Consider the following 17,504-nt stretch of genomic DNA (forward strand, 5'->3'; position numbering starts at 1 on the left):
TATATATATATATATATATATATATATATATATATATATATATATATATATATATATATATATAATATATATATATATATATATAACCCTTGCCAGTAACGTCGTAGCATTTAAAGGGATCCTACCGACTCGCTGTTCACACTTGAAGTTTAGATTCTAAGTTGTTCATTACATAATTTTGTCTTGATGGAGTCTTTAAAGAAATTCATTGGTTAAACTTTGTGAAACACAATGATACTATCGATGACCCTGGGATATCTATCTGGTTTCCAAAGGTTCTTCATCACCTAGAATTTTAGGATAAAGACAGAATAAAATAATAATAATAATAATAATAATAATAATAATAACATATATGAATATATGATCATTTTATGTAGAAATGTATATTGCAAGAGTGGCCAATCACAGTCCTGCAGCGCAACTCCAGTCCTGTTCTGAATTGTTTAATTGAACCAGTTAAACCTCTATCCAGACCCTGGAGTATTTAATTGTCTTATTTTGCTTGTTAAACCAGGAGTGACATTCCCTTAGCACCGTGATTGGCACCCCCGGTCTATTCTATAGAAATCTATAGGCTTGCCGGGATTCTTTACAAATCGAGTTTGATTACCAGCACTATTCTATAGACATGTCTTTATAGTTCTACAGAACTATGAGGTAATAAATACCTTTCATATTCTACAGAACAATTATGTGAACATCCTTATAGTTTTACACACATCTCTAGAAATTGTAACTATTGTCTGTGATGAACGGCTGCAGAGTCCAGACCTCCAGAAATCAGAGCTGATGAAAGCTGGTCCCAAGATGAGCAGAAATGAAGGTTTAAAATGCATACACTGTCCACCCTGCGGCTGCCTGCGGGGATCATCTCTGACCTTGCTAGAGTGCAGGCTGCAGTTTACCAGTCCCTTGAACTTGCTAGAGTGCAGGCTGCAGTTTACCGGTCCCTTGAACTTGCTGGGGTGCAGGCTGCAGTTTACCGGTCCCTTGAACTTGCTGGAGTGCAGGCTGCAGTTTACCGGTCCCTTGAACTTGCTGGAGTGCAGGCTGCAGTTTACCGGTCCCTTTCTGCAGGGAGAACCCACAGTCCCAGGGACCCGGATTCCTTCCACTAATTACCCAGAGGAATGGGATTCCTCCGCAGTTTCAAAACGTACAACTATGGACAAGAAATGTGCATCACGTTATAGAATGAACTCAGTTTACAGTCGAATGAAACCTGCAGAATAATGATACGTTAACATATTGAATTACATACCACTTTGTAGTTTTCTATAGATTTAACAAAAAACTGACAAAAATGGAAAAATTTGATATTTCGAAATCTAACATGAACTACTGTACCGCTATTATGGCTCCCTGTACTTTTGCAATGATGATTATTATTTTTAATTACGTCTCAGTTCTGGGTGATGTCAATCATTTGGTCGCAGCTGTAGGTATATAACAGGAAGCAGAGAACAACTGCTGCTGGTAAAAACTACCTTGCACAATGAGATACTGTAGTCTGAGAGCTATGTCAGTTTCCCTGGAGACAAGGGTGGGGTTTGTAAACTGGGCTTAGCTGCTAAACAGGCTTTCTCTTATACTTTTTTACACAGAGAATTGTGAGGGTCTGGAATCAACTCCCCAGTAATGTTGTTGAAGCTGACACCCTGGGATCCTTCAAGAAGCTGCTTGATGAGATTTTGGGATCAATAAGCTACTGACAACCAAACGAGCAAGATGGGCCGAATGGCCTCCTCTCGTTTGTAAACTTTCTTATGTTCTTATGTTCTTATGTGTGTCTGGCACTGAAAAAGAACACATGCCTGTGGGTAAATGCAGCTAGTTTACAAACGCTCAGGAATCTGGCAGGCCAGCTTCTAGAACCTGCTCCAAGCTTCTAGAACCTCCTCCAAGCTTCTAGAACTGCCTCCGTATCTGTATGCACTTAACAACATCAAACCATTTCCAATTCATGCACTGGAGTTTTAGCCTCATGTATAAAATAACATACTGCATCTGACTTGTAATGAAAAGCTCAGCAGCCATTCACAAAACACTGAGCTGTTTAAATGGATTCCACTCAACCACGCAATGTCAGCTATGCATATGGGTGTAGCTACGCATATCAGTGCTGGGGTTTCTACCGAGCTGGCTCGACGTTTCTACATGGTACAGCATTTTAAACATTTTATTACAAACTGAAAAACAGTTATTTTATTCAAAATGATACGGTACGATATAATAATGATTAAAAAACACACACAGGCATCATCCTTCAGGTCAAACAGCAGTGCTCCAGCATCATTTCCCAATTCACTGACAGTAAACTGCACACCTGACATTCTTTACTGTGCACAGGCCTGTCACCGATTCACTGCCCTGTCTATGACAAGATCTGGGTCTCGTGCAAATCAGACAGGGCAACAACAAGGGAGCACTGCACAAGTGTTCTGGATACATGGAAAGAGAACGCAGGTTTGAGAATCTAACTTACAGCATGTTACTCTCAATACCTAAAGGGAAAATACATTGTCAACACAGCAGTCAGTGGCAGGAACGGGATTCAATATGCCCCAGGAGGAGTAGCGCAAAGCTTCATTCCAGGCTGGTCTGTATTTTGCAGAATTTAGGGCTAAAAGACCCACAGTAGCACTTGTCTTGGACTACCAATGGCTGGTTTCACAGATCTCTGACTACCTTTCCTAAAGTGACATGGGATAGTCCAGGATTAGCGCTGGCCAGGATGCTAGCCACCCATAAAGGAGTTTGAGTGGATTATCAGGGCATCAAGCCAGCATGCACCTGCAGGACAGCACAACAATTTCTCAAATCAGTAACAACTGCAACCAGAAAACACTCACTCCATCCCAGCAAAGAGGGACAGACAATGTCCTTAAGAGACACAGCAAAACAAAACAAAACAAAAAAAGTAACACAGGCGTAATATAACCAGTCTCCATGCAGGCAGCAGTACATACAAACAGTACCTCCCAGCATTCGATCTTTCTGATTCTGATCACTGCATAGCACACAGTGCCCCTGGTGGCTGGACACTGAAACTAATTGAATTATTTATCTAAATGCACATAATAGCACCAGTGGTCAGATGATGTAACTGAGCATCTCATAGTTAAAGGGGCAGTCTGGAAGTGATTTGTTTTTGTTCCCCCAGCGCAAGGGCGGTATGAAACCGCACTGGTTTTCAGACTCGAACTGCAAAACAATGCTGATTGGTTGCTTTCAGCGGCTTCTGACAAGGTGTTCTGCCCACATTACAGTCTATAGCAGAGCAGAAATATAATCTGTTTACGTTTTTTGAAAATTAGCCACACTCCAAAATTATTTTCTAGTAATGAGAACTGGACACAACCTTACTGTTTGTAACCAGGGAAACAGAAGTGCGCTAATGAAGAAGCAACCAACAGCTTAGCATGCGTTTCCAGCCCAAAAACAGGTGCACAATCAGCAGCCACATTGTTAAGGGGTTCTAGCCCAAAGGACTGGGCTGGTTTTCTATCTGGAGCCCTGATTCCAGGGAGGGTTGCTCAGAGGGAAGCTGGGTAACAGGGGCTCGTGGTTGGGAGGGGTCCTAGACCATGCTGGGCGCCACCACGGACAGCTTGATGTCTCCTTGGACTCGCAGCAGCGTGACCTCGTTCAGGGCTTTGAACCGGTACCGGAACTCCAGCAGGTGAAGTCCATTCACCGCCACCTTGAACATCGCCTCCTCACACAGGACCTTGATCTGGGGAGAGCAGGAACATAGTGCTGAGCAGTGCTGGGCTACAAACTCACTGCAGCCCTGGACTTCAGGACCAGCCTCAGTGAAGTCGATCAGTGAAATAATCAGCAGGCAGGAGCAATCAGGCTTCCGCTAAATAAAGTGTTCCTCTCCTATCGCTGAATGACAATTCCTCCTAACAGTGAACCTTGGTGTAAGGCTTATTCAAGCTGTGATGAGTTCAGTGCAGATCAAGCAGGTAGCTCCTGCTCGTTTCTATAATATACAGACACAAGCACATTTCTGAAGCGTGAGCTTTCACCTGTACTACACACGGGGGTCAGAGGAGTGCCTGTTTGTCCTGGCTGTAGAGACACTGTGTACCCTGCAGAGCAGGGGTGGTCAACCCTGGTCCTGGAGAGCCACAATCCTGCCACCTTTAAATCATCAATGGCTAAAGACCTGGAAAGCATGTAGTGTTGTCCAATTAAGAAAATAATTGCAAACTCAGGGAGGAACAAAAACCACAAGACCCTGCAGCTCTCCAGGACCAGGGCTGCCCCCTGCTGTAGAGTGCCTTCAGTTCCATTAGCGAGGACAGGATCTGAAAGTGCCTGCAGCTTTATTAAAAGTGAAAGCCCCCCCGCCGCCCCACTCGTACCTCGAACGGCTTCCCGGGGATGAAGGGGAAGCCCCCCTGCCTCTCCTCGGCCCCCCAGCGCCCTTGCAGACAGGCGTTCCTCACCACCACTTTCTCATCGAACCGAGGGTTGAAGTGGAACACGGAGTCTGTGCCTCGCAAAAAATCAAAGTGGAATCTGGACGAGAAAAACATGCCCTTCAGTTTAAACTCTTTCAGGCATGAAATATTGAAAAAAAAAGTTATTTTGAACACATAGCAAACACATTTTTCATTGACATTCAAATCCCATTGATTTCTATGGATTTTTAGAGCTTGAACGGCCCAGCATGACACTGCGCTGGTTTAGAGACAGGACTGGAGGACTGGCATGCTGTTCACTTTACCTGACTGGGTTCTTAGTGGTCTCTCCGGCGATGGTGATCAGCAGTCGAGGCATTAACCCAGCCTGTAGGGGGAGCTCATAGGGCACTCGCTGCAAGGACAACGGACAGCGTTTTAGTGTCGCACTGACATTTCACTTAAAGATAAATATACAATACCTAATCAACTGGTCCTTTCTGCTGGGTGCCCTGAATTATACAGGTCGATGGAAGAATGCCACTGGTGTGAAGGGTGTTTTTAACTATGCAGTAGGCCAGGAAACACCACTGCTGGATATTGTACAGTCTACAGATATTCCGGAATTCTCACTGGCTACCTGAAGCCTTTCACATCTAGAGGACAGACAATTCAAAGTCTGGTGTGGTCAGTGTGCTCCAGTGTTCTCCAGGCTCTCGCGCACACATAGAAGTGGTTTGGGCTATACTGATCACAGGATGGCGTTTCACACCAATGTGATGGCTAGCACTGGAGGTGGTGTTCCAGCCCCAGGTTCACGGTATAGTCCTGTATCCTATCAGATACTCACCAGAGCTCCTGCCGGTCCAGAGGGAGGGGCAGTCGGTGCAGCAGGGCCCCCGAAGTGCGAGGACGGCCCGGAAGTGGCAGGGAATGACCCCCAGGGGCCCGAAGGGCCTGGTCCGAACGAGCCAGGCTGGGCGGGTTGGGGGCCAGTGGGGAATGGCTGTGTGGCAGGGGGACCCCAGGTACCGGGTGGGGGTCCAAATGGGCCGCTGGGTGTTTGGAATGGGCCCCCAGCGAAGGGGCCAGAGGAAGGAGGGAAGGCTCCAGGGGCCTGTCCACCAGGGCTGGGGTAGGGAAACTGTCCAGGGGCCCCAGGGCCTGCTGGAAACTGTCCTGGAGCTGATGGGGCACCTGGATACTGTCCAGGGCCCCCTGCTGCAGGATACTGTCCTGGAGCTGATGGGGCACCAGGATACTGTCCAGGGCCCCCTGCTGCTGGATACTGACCAGGGCCCCCTGCTGCCCCAGGGCCTGCTGGATATTGTCCAGAACCAGGAGGGCCACCAGGATATTGTCCAGAGGCCCCACCTGGCGGATACTGTCCAGGAGCCCCAGGGACTGTTGGAAACTGTCCAGGAGCCCCAGGGCCCCCCCCTGCTGGGTACTGCCCTGGGGCGGAGGGCTGGCTAGGGGCAGAGGGCCCAGAGGAGGGTGGGAACTGTGGAGTTCCGGGGGGATTGCTCCAGGGGGCAGAGCTGGGCCATGCTGGGTTAGCCGGGGCAGCAGGGTGGGTGCTGCTGACTCTGGAGGCTTTGCCTGGGGAGTCCTCCAGTAATGCGTCTGCAAGCTGGGGGAGGGAAGGGCAGCAGTTACTCTCTCAGCACAGATCACTGTGTCACATCAGGATTGAACTACAGGTTACATGGATTCCACACAATGGTTCCTATTCACATTCTCTCTTCATTTTTACAATCACTGCTATGTTTTACTATAATAATATGTTGCTGTATCAGAATCTGCCCTGGCATTATCTAGGCCTGTATAACCCTAGCTGCCAGCTCTTTTTCTTCAATTCCTGATTCCATGTGATCAGATCACATGATGCAGTGAACTTTCAGCTACTTTCACCTGGTCTACAGCAATAGCAAGAAGCAGGCTGGATCAGCATGAAGGCTGTCTATATAAGAGGAGTCCCCTATCTCTGTACCCAGCAAGCTGGAGAAAAATGGTTTACACTTACCGAAAAATCGTCCATGGTCCTGAAAAATAACAAAGATTAAGACATGTTAGTACATTAAAAAAAACATCAGAACCCCTAAAAACAGGTAATATTTACACAGACATCAATACCACGAACCAGCAGAGCAGCAGTACATTAGACAAATACTTGTGCATAGTTAAGTGTGTGTCACACATTCACATGTTTTGGAACTTGCTGTTATAAATGTCAAGTCAATGTTTTATCACAATTGTGCAAGATTTTTTGAACAGATCCCAAAATAACCATTGGAGCTCATACCAAGTTTCTTTATAATTGGATGGGTGGTTCTCTGGAGTTCGCTATCGTTCAAGAATGCTGTAGTTCAAGACTGCACCCATATGCAGCATGGATCTGATCTATATAACGCAATACAGGGCAGATATAGGCTGCATTTTGGGGGAGGAACTGAAGATTAAAAACAGTCTTTATAAACCTAGTATTTAATGCTCTGGATTAAAGTTTAATATAAACCCAGGCATGGAAAGAAGGCTCCCATTGCATGACAGTTACTGATTTGACTAGGAGTTGAATAAGATGCACATCCAAGCTTGTTCCCTTTACACTGGGGCTCATCAAGCACATAAAACCTGGAATGGGTGAAACTACTAGGCAATAGGAGTCTGATTTCCAACCCTACACTCTAAAGAAAAGGGAAGGACTCTTACAGTATGTGATGAATGAGTAAGCACTCATAAGAACATACTGTCACCCAGATTAAATGCAAAGCTTACCTCATTTAAATATTGCCATGGATACAAGAACCAATAATAACAGTAACTGTATCAGACTTCAATCAGGATTATGCCACATCACAGCGTGCAAACATGAGCACTCCCTGTACTGTGTGGCCTTACCAGCAACCCCCTCACACTGCCAGGTCCACTGGGGTGCTACAGGACTGGCCAATCAAATCATTGAGCGAATCCTACCTGAAGTACCGCTGCCTCACACAGTGCTGCTGGCCGGCCTTGTCCTTACTAAACGCCTGGCCAGGTCCTTAACTTCTAAATCAACCCAGAGTGGAACACCAGTCTAGGGCCGGGGTTACCTACCGTTACCTCGTTACTGTCGGGCGGTGCGTTAAAAAGGGGTTACTTGGCTAAACTGGTCAGATTTTGCTTAGAATCTGCGCAGAATGATGTCTGTGAACGCACCCTGTATGTAGCTGCCTATGTAACCAGCGGGATGCGACAGCTTTGCAAAACGCATTATACTAGATAGATAGATATTTAGCAGTAGAACTCAGAAAGGCAGCGTCATCGTGTAATTTGATTTATTCCAATTCCACTTCAATTAAAACCCCGCTCACTTGATTAACCCTAAACCAGTTCCCGAATCGGAGACTGTAGGTTACGCAGCCTGCTGAAATTCGAAAGTAGTTTATGTTTACGAGTAGAGATATCCTGAATGTTGCAACCATTCTGTTTTCCAAGTAATAAATGCGTTTTAAAAGTTGTTAAAACGCATCATTCCACGTGACTTTGACAGTGTCCGCTCGGAACACTACTTTAGATGAGCTCTTGTACCGCTGGAAATGTAATCAACTTACCAAGTAAAGCAGTGTTTGTATTCCCGAGCCCCGCACAACCCTGTACTCAACCGAAGAGAAAGTCGGACAAGCAAAGTGACGGCTGCAGGAAGTCAGTGGGTTAGGCTCAGAATGGCAGGAGCACGCAACGCCCTCAGCCACGTACCGCAGACCTGCGTAACGAGGGACACCAGCAGCAGCCGGTGTTGATTGCGCTCGCAGTTCGTTTATGAGCAATCGTTGCTGTGCAAAAATATTTTCTTTCAGTCTCCAAAATGTACGTGTAAAAAATGGCAGCTTTGCATTATTATTCAAGTGATTTTTTTTTTTTTTTTTTTTTTTTTGTCAACGTCACTTTTGTGTAGCTGACTTGTGGTGTGATTCATTGTAACTATACATTTAATCATTTTTAAATGTTTGCCGACAAACCTTTGCCTCCCACTCTCACTGTTTATTCCGGGGGGGGGGGTGGCGACACTACAGCTTTGCTGGAATTGAACAGATGAGAAGAGAGAAGCTGCAGAAACCCGCACGTTACAAGGGAAATGTGTTTATTGGTGTCTTATTCCAGTGTCACTTTTTTCAATTAAATTGTAACTGCAATACAGACATTCTCGCACGAGTAGCACTGACATACCGGTATGGTTGTGATGTGTCTTATTATCAAACCCAGGATTTCTGGACTGGTGACCGCGCAAGGGTAACGAGGCGCTATGATCAGAATCACCGTCTCCGCTCCAGACCGGCCTCGCTTTTCTTTTTTCTTCTCGAAGGTGTTTTTTACACAAACAAATGGAGTTATGCAAGCACACCATACCCTTAGGGTTCCGCGTATGGATCTATGTATGTGTGTATGCATGCATGCATGTATGAATGTGTGTATGCATGAATGTATGTGTGTATGTAAAGCATGGTTTATTTGTGTTTGGTTCAATAAGATTAACCAATAAGAACATAAGAAAGTTTACAAAGGAGAGGAGGCCATTCGGCCCATCTTGCTCGTTTGGTTGTTAGTAGCTTATTGATCCCAGAATCTCATCAAGCAGCTTCCTGAAGGATCCCAGGGTGTCAGCTTCAACAACATTACTGGGGAGTTGATTCCAGACCCTCACAATTCTCTGTGTAAAAAAGTGCCTCCTATTTTCTGTTCTAAATGCCCCGAGATTAAGTAATTACATATATATTTTTTATTGGAATAATTAGATAGCTGTACAAACAAATGGGATTTTGACAGAGTGCTGTATTATTAACAGTGTGATGTACTTCAGTTGTCATTTACAAACAAACAAAAACACGTGTTCCATACCCCGCATTATTTTGAATCCCCAACCTTTCTGCCGTCAGACCTTGATTCAGTACCGGTCTCTCTGGCGCCACCCAGTGGGTAGAAAGCATTATTGCAATTTCTATGCCCTCCTTTGCTTCTTATCACCGTCCCCACGGCGCACCTTTTCACAAAGCGACAGTGTTTTAGACACGACTGTGTCACTGCATTCCAAAACGCAAAGATATCTTTATTCTAATACAGACAGAACAAGGCAGATTCACAAAACACCAACTAAACAAACACATGTTTATTGTCCGGATTAGGCAAGTTATGTTCTAAATTAGAATTCAGTTACTCTAGTCTGAATAAATAAATCTCATGGAATGGAAGGGGTGGGGCTATTAAACAGCGACGTCAGCTTTTTCTTAATTAGATGCAAGGTGTAAAATACCTATTCATGAAACAAATACGAATATATTGGACTTCAAGCCGGGAACAAAACGTTTCCAGGTATTATTCTTTCATGAATCGTTCTTGTTTCAGAGCCCGTCTTAAGTAATTGCAGTGTTATCTAAGTTAACGCACGCACTGTAGCTGGCACTGACGCTGCAGAATGAACCGTGTGTAACTGCTTGCAGCGTCCTTCGTGCTCTGCTGCGTTTCTCTCCCAGTTTGGACGAGGGACTCGGGGGGGCTCTGCCGGTTCCTTCCCCGATTCCCAGTTCAAAGGGAAGGCTGAGTTTTAGAAAGGGGGAGGGAGCGCGGAGTGAGTGCCACAAAGAAGGCGCTGTTAGCGATTGGCTGCTCTCCCGCACCCTGTTTCCAAGGAAACGCCAAATGTTATTGGCCAGCAGGAAAGTCACAAGACTCTTGAAAAAAAATAAAATAAAAAAAAAATCCAATCCGGCAGGCAGGGAAAGCTTGAGACTCCGCTCCTGGGAACATGGTGAGTGTGTGCCGGGGAAGGGGTACAAATGGCATGGCATATATATATCTATATATATATATATAATATATATAATATATTTACGACATAAAGACACATATGCTGTATTTCTGTGTATAGCACGTCGGGAATAAAGGTGCGGCGCTTATAGTTTCTCTCTTTCGCTGTGGACGGAGCGTTATATATGTGTATTATATATATATATATATATATATATATATATATATATATATATATATATATATATATATATATAGTTTTGTTGCCACATTGTTACGTTGAGTTTTGCGTGCTGCACACGTACACGCACACGCACACGCACACGGAGATGGGTTTTTTTTCAGTTCCACTCACTGCGAGGTGTTCATGTGAAGTTGCGCGATCTGCTGTGTTTGAGTCAGTGTAAACAGACTCGGATACGAGCTTGATCAGCCACGGTGTGTATAGGTATAACAGGCTCAGGTGTGTCTTATTAAACTCATAGTAAAACCAGGAATGGAGGAAACTGCTATGCAAGGGGAGTCTTATTGCCATCCGTGCCACTAAATCATTTGCTAATCTTTGTTTCTGTTTTCTGAAGAGTGAATCGTTGGTTGTGTGCGATGTCGACGGAGAATTAGTGGAGAAGTTAAGGCAGTTCCGTTTTCGGAAAGAAACCAGCAATGCTGCCATTATAAGTATGTTTTTGTTTTATTTTCTGTTGTTGTTCACCTTCAGTAACTGCACTGTTAAAATATTGACTTGTTTAACAGCGAGGAGACCGTGTTAATAAACGCCTCAAAGCATCCAGCACCGCACCGCAGCATGTCTGATTCACTGGAATGTAGACAGAGCAGAAGAAACCAAAATGTATTAATAATACTACTAATAATAAAACTGGATCTTAAAAGAATCGTGGAGTGCAATACCTCCGTATCTATGATTTCTGGACCAAAGCACATGAAGAGACCAGGTTGTGCACACTTGTTGTTTTTTCATCCACTTGTGATGGATCTTGGTATGGCCATTCCTTTTTTCTTCAGGCTTTATTATCTGACGATCTCAAAGGGATCCGTGCTGTGTTTGGTGACAGCTCAGCAGCAGTAACCCAGGGCTCTGTCTCAATGCTGTGCTCTGCAGTGCTGGGTGCTGTGCTCTGCAGTGCTGGGTGCTCTGTCTCAATGCTGTGCTCTGCAGTGCTCTGCAGTGCTGGGTGCTGTGCTCTGCAGTGCTGGGTGCTCTGTCTCTGCTGTGCTCTGCAGTGCTGGGTGCTCTGTCTCTGCTGTGCTCTGCAGTGCTGGGTGCTCTGTCTCAGTGCTGTGCTCTGCAGTGCTGGGTGCTCTGTCTCAGTGCTGTGCTCTGCAGTGCTGGGTGCTCTGTCTCAGTGCTGTGCTCTGCAGTGCTGGGTGCTCTGTCTCAGTGCTGTGCTCTGCAGTGCTGGGTGCTCTGCTGGGTGCTGTGCTCTGCAGTGCTGGGTGCTCTGTCTCAGTGCTGTGCTCTGCAGTGCTGGGTGCTCTGTCTCAGTGCTGTGCTCTGCAGTGCTGGGTGCTCTGTCTCAGTGCTGTGCTCTGCAGTGCTGGGTGCTCTGTCTGTGCTGTGCTCTGCAGTGCTGGGTGCTCTGGTGCTGTGCTCTCAGTGCTGGGTGCTCTGCTCAATGCTGTGCTCTGCAGTGCTGGGTGCTCTGTCTCAGTGCTGTGCTCTGCAGTGCTGGGTGCTCTGTCTCAATGCTGTGCTCTGCAGTGCTGGGTGCTCTGTCTCAGTGCTGGGTGCTCTGTCTCAGTGCTGTGCTCTGCAGTGCTGGGTGCTCTGTCTCAGTGCTGTGCTCTGCAGTGCTGGGTGCTCTGTCTCAGTGCTGTGCTCTGCATCTGCTCAGTGCTGTGCTCTGCAGTGCTGGGTGCTCTGTCTCAGTGCTGTGCTCTGCAGTGCTGGGTGCTCTGTCTCAGTGCTGTGCTCTGCAGTGCTGGGTGCTCTGTCTCAGTGCTGTGCTCTGCAGTGCTGGGTGTTCTGGCTCAGTGCTGTGCTCTGCAGTGCTGGGTGCTCTGTCTCAGTGCTGTGCTCTGAGTGCTGGGTGCTCTGTCTCAGTGCTGTGCTCTGCAGTGCTGGGTGCTCTGTCTGTGCTGTGCTCTGCAGTGCTGGGTGCTCTGTCTCAGTGCTGTGCTCTGCAGTGCTGGGTGCTCTGTCTCAGTGCTGTGCTCTGCAGTGCTGGGTGCTCTGTCTCAGTGCTGTGCTCTGCAGTGCTGGGTGCTCTGTCTCAGTGCTGTGCTCTGCAGTGCTGGGTGCTCTGTCTCAGTGCTGTGCTCTGCAGTGCTGGGTGCTCTGTCTCAGTGCTGGGTGCTCTGTCTCAGTGCTGTGCTCTGAGTGCTGGGTGCTCTGTCTCAGTGCTGTGCTCTGCAGTGCTGGGTGCTCTGTCTCAGTGCTGTGCTCTGCAGTGCTGGGTGCTCTGTCTCAGTGCTGTGCTCTGCAGTGCTGGGTGCTGGAGGGTAGTCTGTGTTTGAAGGGATTCCAGGGATTCCTCTCACATCTGTGTCCTTTTTTATTTTTTGCTCTCTTTCCCCAGTGAAGATTGACAAAGACAAACAGCTGGTCATCTTGGACGAGGAATACGAGGTCAGTGGGGGTGTGGGTTGCTGGACGCTTGTGTCCGTGCAGAGGGAGCGCAGCGCGGCGCAGAGGGAGCGCAGCGCGGCGCAGAGGGAGCGCAGTGAAGTGCAGTATTGACAGTTTAAAGGGATGAGGCTCCTCAAGCCACAAAGCTACAGCTCTTGTCTTGATTGGTAGGAATGACTTTTTTCCCCAAAGTCTGTTGTTTTTAAATAAATGTAGAAAAAAACTGCATTAACATCCTAGAACAGTTTCACAAATACAAAGCAGGCTTTGAAATGTGTTCATGATTTCCAGCTTTGTGAGTAGAGCAAATGAAGAGAGTGATTTCATTTTACATTTTCTTTCCTCTTGCTACTAGCTCATGCAGCATCATTATTCCCACCCACCCTTTCTTGTGCTGTAGTTGTTTGGCTATTTTGTCGTGCACCGGTTTGCTGTGCTCGATGGGTTCGTTACACGCACATGCACATATGTAATGTGTGCTTGCTTCTTTCGTATTTTAGGACATTTCTCCAGATGACCTAAAGGATGAGCTTCCGGAAAGACAACCCAGATATCCTTTGAATAAGAAATGCCTTTGTGCTGTGTACACCGTGTATATAACTCGGATAGCCTGTGTACACCGTGTATATAACTCGGATATCCTGTGTACACCGTGTATATAACCCAGATAGCCTGTGTACACCGTGTGTATAACTCAGATAGCCTGTGTACACCGTGTGTATAACCCAGATAGCCTGTGTACACCGTGTGTATAACCCAGATAGCCTGTGTACACCGTGTATATAACTCAGATAGCCTGTGTACACGGTGTGTATAACTCGGATAGCCTGTGTACACAGTGTGTGTAACTCGGATAGCCTGTGTACACAGTGTGTATAACTCAGATAGCCTGTGTACACAGTGTGTATAACTCAGATAGCCTGTGTACACCGTGTGTATAACCCAGATAGCCTGTGTACACAGTGTATATAACTCGGATAGCCTGTGTACACAGTGTATATAACCCAGATAGCCTGTGTACACAGTGTATATAACTCAGATATCCTGTGTACACAGTGTATATAACTCGGATAGCCTCTGTACACCGTGTATATAACTTGGATAGCCTGTGTACACCGTGTATATAACTCAGATAGCCTGTGTTCTATATATATTCTGCACTTGATGGTGTAAATCTAGAGCACGTGCTCTGAGGAAATCCAGAGGGATTCCTGCTTGGATTTAGTGGACCTGTGCCACGCTGGGATGAGCCCCAGCTGGATGTTTCACGAGCGCTGTAGCATGCAGAGTCACTTCAGGGGTAATCTCAGGATACACAGGTGCCTGACGCAGTCCGGGCTGATTTCTGTATTTCTTTTTCCCCCCCTGTGCTGTGAAATGCTCTGGTGTTGAGTTCAAACAGGTGCGTCTCCTTAACCGCGAGCACGTTCGTTATTTACAGCTACAAATACCAGCATGACGACGGCCGTGTTTCCTACCCTCTGTGCTTCATCTTCTCCAGCCCAGTCGGTAAGTCTCTTTTGAGCTCCTCCAGTCTTTATTTGTGTTGCGTGGAGCTGGAGGTTCTTGACGTCCACTCAGAGAGCACGCCGGTAAAGGTCTGCATAGCCGCTACGCATTCTGACCCCGGTCTCGACCACAGTGAGCGTGGCTCTCCTGCATGGGCTTTAAGACTGCCAGCCTCTCCCCTGTTAACCCTGACGTGACCATATTCTTTTTTCATAGGATCAGAGGGGCAAATAGGCTTGTTTTTAGATTCTGTGCCTGTGAGTGTGTCTTTGGTTTGTTTCTTGGTTCTTTTAAAACTTAAGAGGAATACAAGAATGTCATGGTCTCTGTCAGTGGCCCTTAGGAGCCAGCATGCTTGTGTGTGTGAATCTTGTGACCCTCGTGCTCGGTGCGTCTGTGCATTAGCAACCCTGCCCTGTGTAGATGGGTAGCCATCGTTCTGCAAGCAAAGCTGCTGTTATTGTTGAGTTATCAAGTCCCTCCAGCACTCCACTGTCTCTCTGTGCTAGCAGGGATTAGCAGGCACATATAGGAACCTGGTCCAGCGCACTGCTTTTTGGGTTTTTTTTTGCTGACCTTTTGTTACAGTATTTGTATTACCCCAGCTAGCTCCACTCACTCTGTGAGTGGCCCCCTCGTGTGTGTGTGTGTGTGTGTGTGTGTGTGTGTGTGTGTGTGTGTGTGTATATATATATATAAAATGTGTTATCTGGTTTTTATTGCAGGGTGCAAACCAGAACAGCAGATGATGTACGCAGGGAGCAAGAACAAGCTGGTGAAGACTGTGGAGCTGACGAAGGTAAGCACTCCTGACATGGGCGCTCCCTTTGTGGGTTCGTTTCCAGTGTGGAAATCCACCAGGTTGGGGTTTACTTTCTGCTTTGGTTGAGAGTAAAGGTTTTGAATGGTCCCTAAGGTAACGAGCTAGGGATGTTTAGCCCTTATTAAAGATTATTATTTAATTTTGGAATAATAGAAATTGTGTATGAAAGAAAGCATAAATATTTCTGTGTTTTTTTTGTTTTTTTTCTCTCCTTTTCACATAATTGCTCCTAGGTCTCTCTATTTATGTTTGGAACTTTTGAAGCCCAAATTCTCAGATCTCTGAATGGCTGAATTACGACCTGGCTTGAATTATTATTATTATTATTATTATTATTATTATTATTATTATGATCAGAATGTAATAAATGCAGGACAGTAAGAGAAGTGTGAAAGGCATGTTTTGTTTGGGTTTTCAGAACACAATAAACCAGCAATGTGCAATATGCACTGTGGAACATTCAGCTCCTGCCCGGGGACTGTGTTTGGAAGCAGCTTCAGCCCTGCAGAGCTGGCAGGCAGCGGAGTCCTTGTTGCTGGTGTCTGAAACCCAGGGTTGCAAATCCTGCAGATCATGAACCAGGATCCTGTACAGTTTAGAATTGTTCTATTTTTATTTTGTTCCAGGTGTTTGAAATCCGGAACACAGAGGACCTGACCGAGGAGTGGCTGCGTGAGAAACTGGGCTTCTTCGGGTAGAGGCTCTGCCCAAGCGGGGCGGGGCAAAGTGGAAGCACTTGTTGCTGCACTGCCGGCATCTTTTCAAACTTTTTGTCTGTGCAAACTTCAGAATCCCCCCCCCCCACATCATGATTGAGAAGAGAGAGAAGAGCTCTGGTACGGCCGGTTTCACAGCCCCTGATTCGTGCTACCCTTAAACTGCCTGACCTTGGGTAATGTGGGCTAATCAGGGCTGTGAAACCAGCCATCAGATTTGTAGCTGTGATGATGTTTACAGTGCAAACATGTATTCTGGCATTTTATTCCATTTTGGTTTCATATTTTTTTCTAAATCGGCCTCAATATTTAAATTTAAAAAATACCTTTTTTTTTTTTTTTTTAAATGTATTTATTTTTTCAATTTCAGTTTTATTTAATGACTGTTAAACTGGGGTCCAGACCAGCATGTTGAGAGCGTGGTGCTGTTGTGATGATGTCATGACATCTGCAAACTGTGGAACCACAGGCACGGAAACACGCTAAGAACATGCTTTTTACTGTCACTGTGGCAATATAATACGGGGAGAGAAATGGTGATCTACCGCAGCCCTTTACAAATATTATCATCCATTGCTATAAGAGATTACAATATTTCTATTGTTTCCAGAATTGTGGAAAAAAATAATAATAATAATAATTTGAAAGGCAGGACAGTAAGTTTTTTAGCAAACAGGGTCTTTAATCACAGCTCTGACGTTTCTTTTAGAAATGTATGGGCTTTTCCTTTAGGTCAAACCATTCAACAAGAATACAGGGGGAACGGGACATTAAAGAATTCAACAATGCTCAAGTAATAAACAAATACATGTACAATACAAAATAAACCTACCTTTGAACGAATGAATTCTCCCTCAGTAGTTCCATGTAGTCCCCAAAGGAATGCCCAGGATTGAGAGGAGAGAGGGGGGTAGCAGGTCTGTGCTTGGAGGGTGATATGAGAATGTTTAGCCCCAGCACCAGGGCAGTCAAGATCACGCTAAACAGAAGCTCTCTTCTGCTCTTCCAAGCTATTGATCAGTAGAACAGGAGATCTGTTCTGGAAGAACACATTCTTTCCCTTGAATTACTTCCTCATAAAAATAGTGTCATTTTGAGGGCAATGAGTTCTTATTAGTATTGTTCATGAGGTGGGGTTTAGGTGCATGCTCTGACATTCAAATGCATGCCCTCCACATTCAGCACAGCACAGTCGAACCAAGCCACTCCCTGTGTTCTGAGTGCACATAGACCTCATAGCTTAGCAATAGTGCATGCTGGAAGTTTGAAACCCTTAAGAGTATTTTTTGCAAAAATCCTCAACCCTAAGGGGCTGGTTGTAAACATGATAAATAATACTTTTCATCTTCATACTTTGACCCTGTGTTTTCCTTGTGTCCAGCACACAGAACCTTAAAAGCAAATATAAAAATACCTTTCAGAGTGTTTGCAGTAAAGCCAGGCTGGCAGTGTGTTCATTTTCATATCATGTTACTCTGTGTTATTGCTGAATGCTTGTATTTACTGGCTAAACAGGACCTTTAAGTGGTCCAGCTGGGTTTAGTTTGACCAGAAGTGTTGAGTTACAGACAGGTTTACTGGTGTCTGACGATACTGTCATTAATAAACACACTTCCAGATTTCTTTCTTTACATGCCCAGACCTGTATTAAAATGTTATAATGCTGT

The 17,504-nt window shown here is 45.7% G+C and overlaps 2 protein-coding genes across 2 annotated transcripts; one reads left to right on the top strand and one right to left on the bottom strand.

Moving 5' to 3' along the window:
* Positions 1–2,193: 2,193 nt before the first annotated feature.
* LOC121329828 (galectin-3-like) lies at positions 2,194–8,125 on the bottom strand. Its single transcript, XM_041275711.1, has 6 exons — positions 8,012–8,125; positions 6,442–6,460; positions 5,266–6,048; positions 4,742–4,830; positions 4,377–4,533; positions 2,194–3,739 (listed from the first exon to the last, which is right to left on the bottom strand). Exons 2-6 carry the CDS (start codon positions 6,454–6,456, stop codon positions 3,584–3,586), a joined length of 1,200 nt encoding a protein of 399 aa, XP_041131645.1. The 5' UTR covers positions 6,457–6,460; positions 8,012–8,125; the 3' UTR covers positions 2,194–3,583.
* A 1,975-nt stretch (positions 8,126–10,100) lies between these two features.
* gmfb (glia maturation factor, beta) lies at positions 10,101–17,187 on the top strand. Its single transcript, XM_041275724.1, has 7 exons — positions 10,101–10,203; positions 10,784–10,880; positions 12,740–12,789; positions 13,290–13,339; positions 14,216–14,298; positions 15,024–15,097; positions 15,748–17,187. Exons 1-7 carry the CDS (start codon positions 10,201–10,203, stop codon positions 15,817–15,819), a joined length of 429 nt encoding a protein of 142 aa, XP_041131658.1. The 5' UTR covers positions 10,101–10,200; the 3' UTR covers positions 15,820–17,187.
* Positions 17,188–17,504: the final 317 nt, after the last annotated feature.

Source organism: Polyodon spathula, chromosome 17 (genome assembly GCF_017654505.1).
Source record: "Polyodon spathula isolate WHYD16114869_AA chromosome 17, ASM1765450v1, whole genome shotgun sequence".
Classification (NCBI taxonomy): domain Eukaryota; kingdom Metazoa; phylum Chordata; class Actinopteri; order Acipenseriformes; family Polyodontidae; genus Polyodon; species Polyodon spathula.

What these genes read in the sequence shown, in the direction of transcription:
- LOC121329828 (XM_041275711.1), bottom strand. An exon ending in ACCACTAAGAACCCAGTCAG is followed by an intron (nt 4,534 to 4,741) that starts GTAAAGTGAACA and finishes TTTCTCGTCCAG; the next exon opens with ATTCCACTTTGATTTTTTGC. An exon ending in TCCCCGGGAAGCCGTTCGAG is followed by an intron (nt 3,740 to 4,376) that starts GTACGAGTGGGG and finishes TGCTCTCCCCAG; the next exon opens with ATCAAGGTCCTGTGTGAGGA.
- gmfb (XM_041275724.1), top strand. An exon ending in TCTTGGACGAGGAATACGAG is followed by an intron (nt 12,790 to 13,289) that starts GTCAGTGGGGGT and finishes TTCGTATTTTAG; the next exon opens with GACATTTCTCCAGATGACCT. An exon ending in CATCTTCTCCAGCCCAGTCG is followed by an intron (nt 14,299 to 15,023) that starts GTAAGTCTCTTT and finishes TTTTTATTGCAG; the next exon opens with GGTGCAAACCAGAACAGCAG.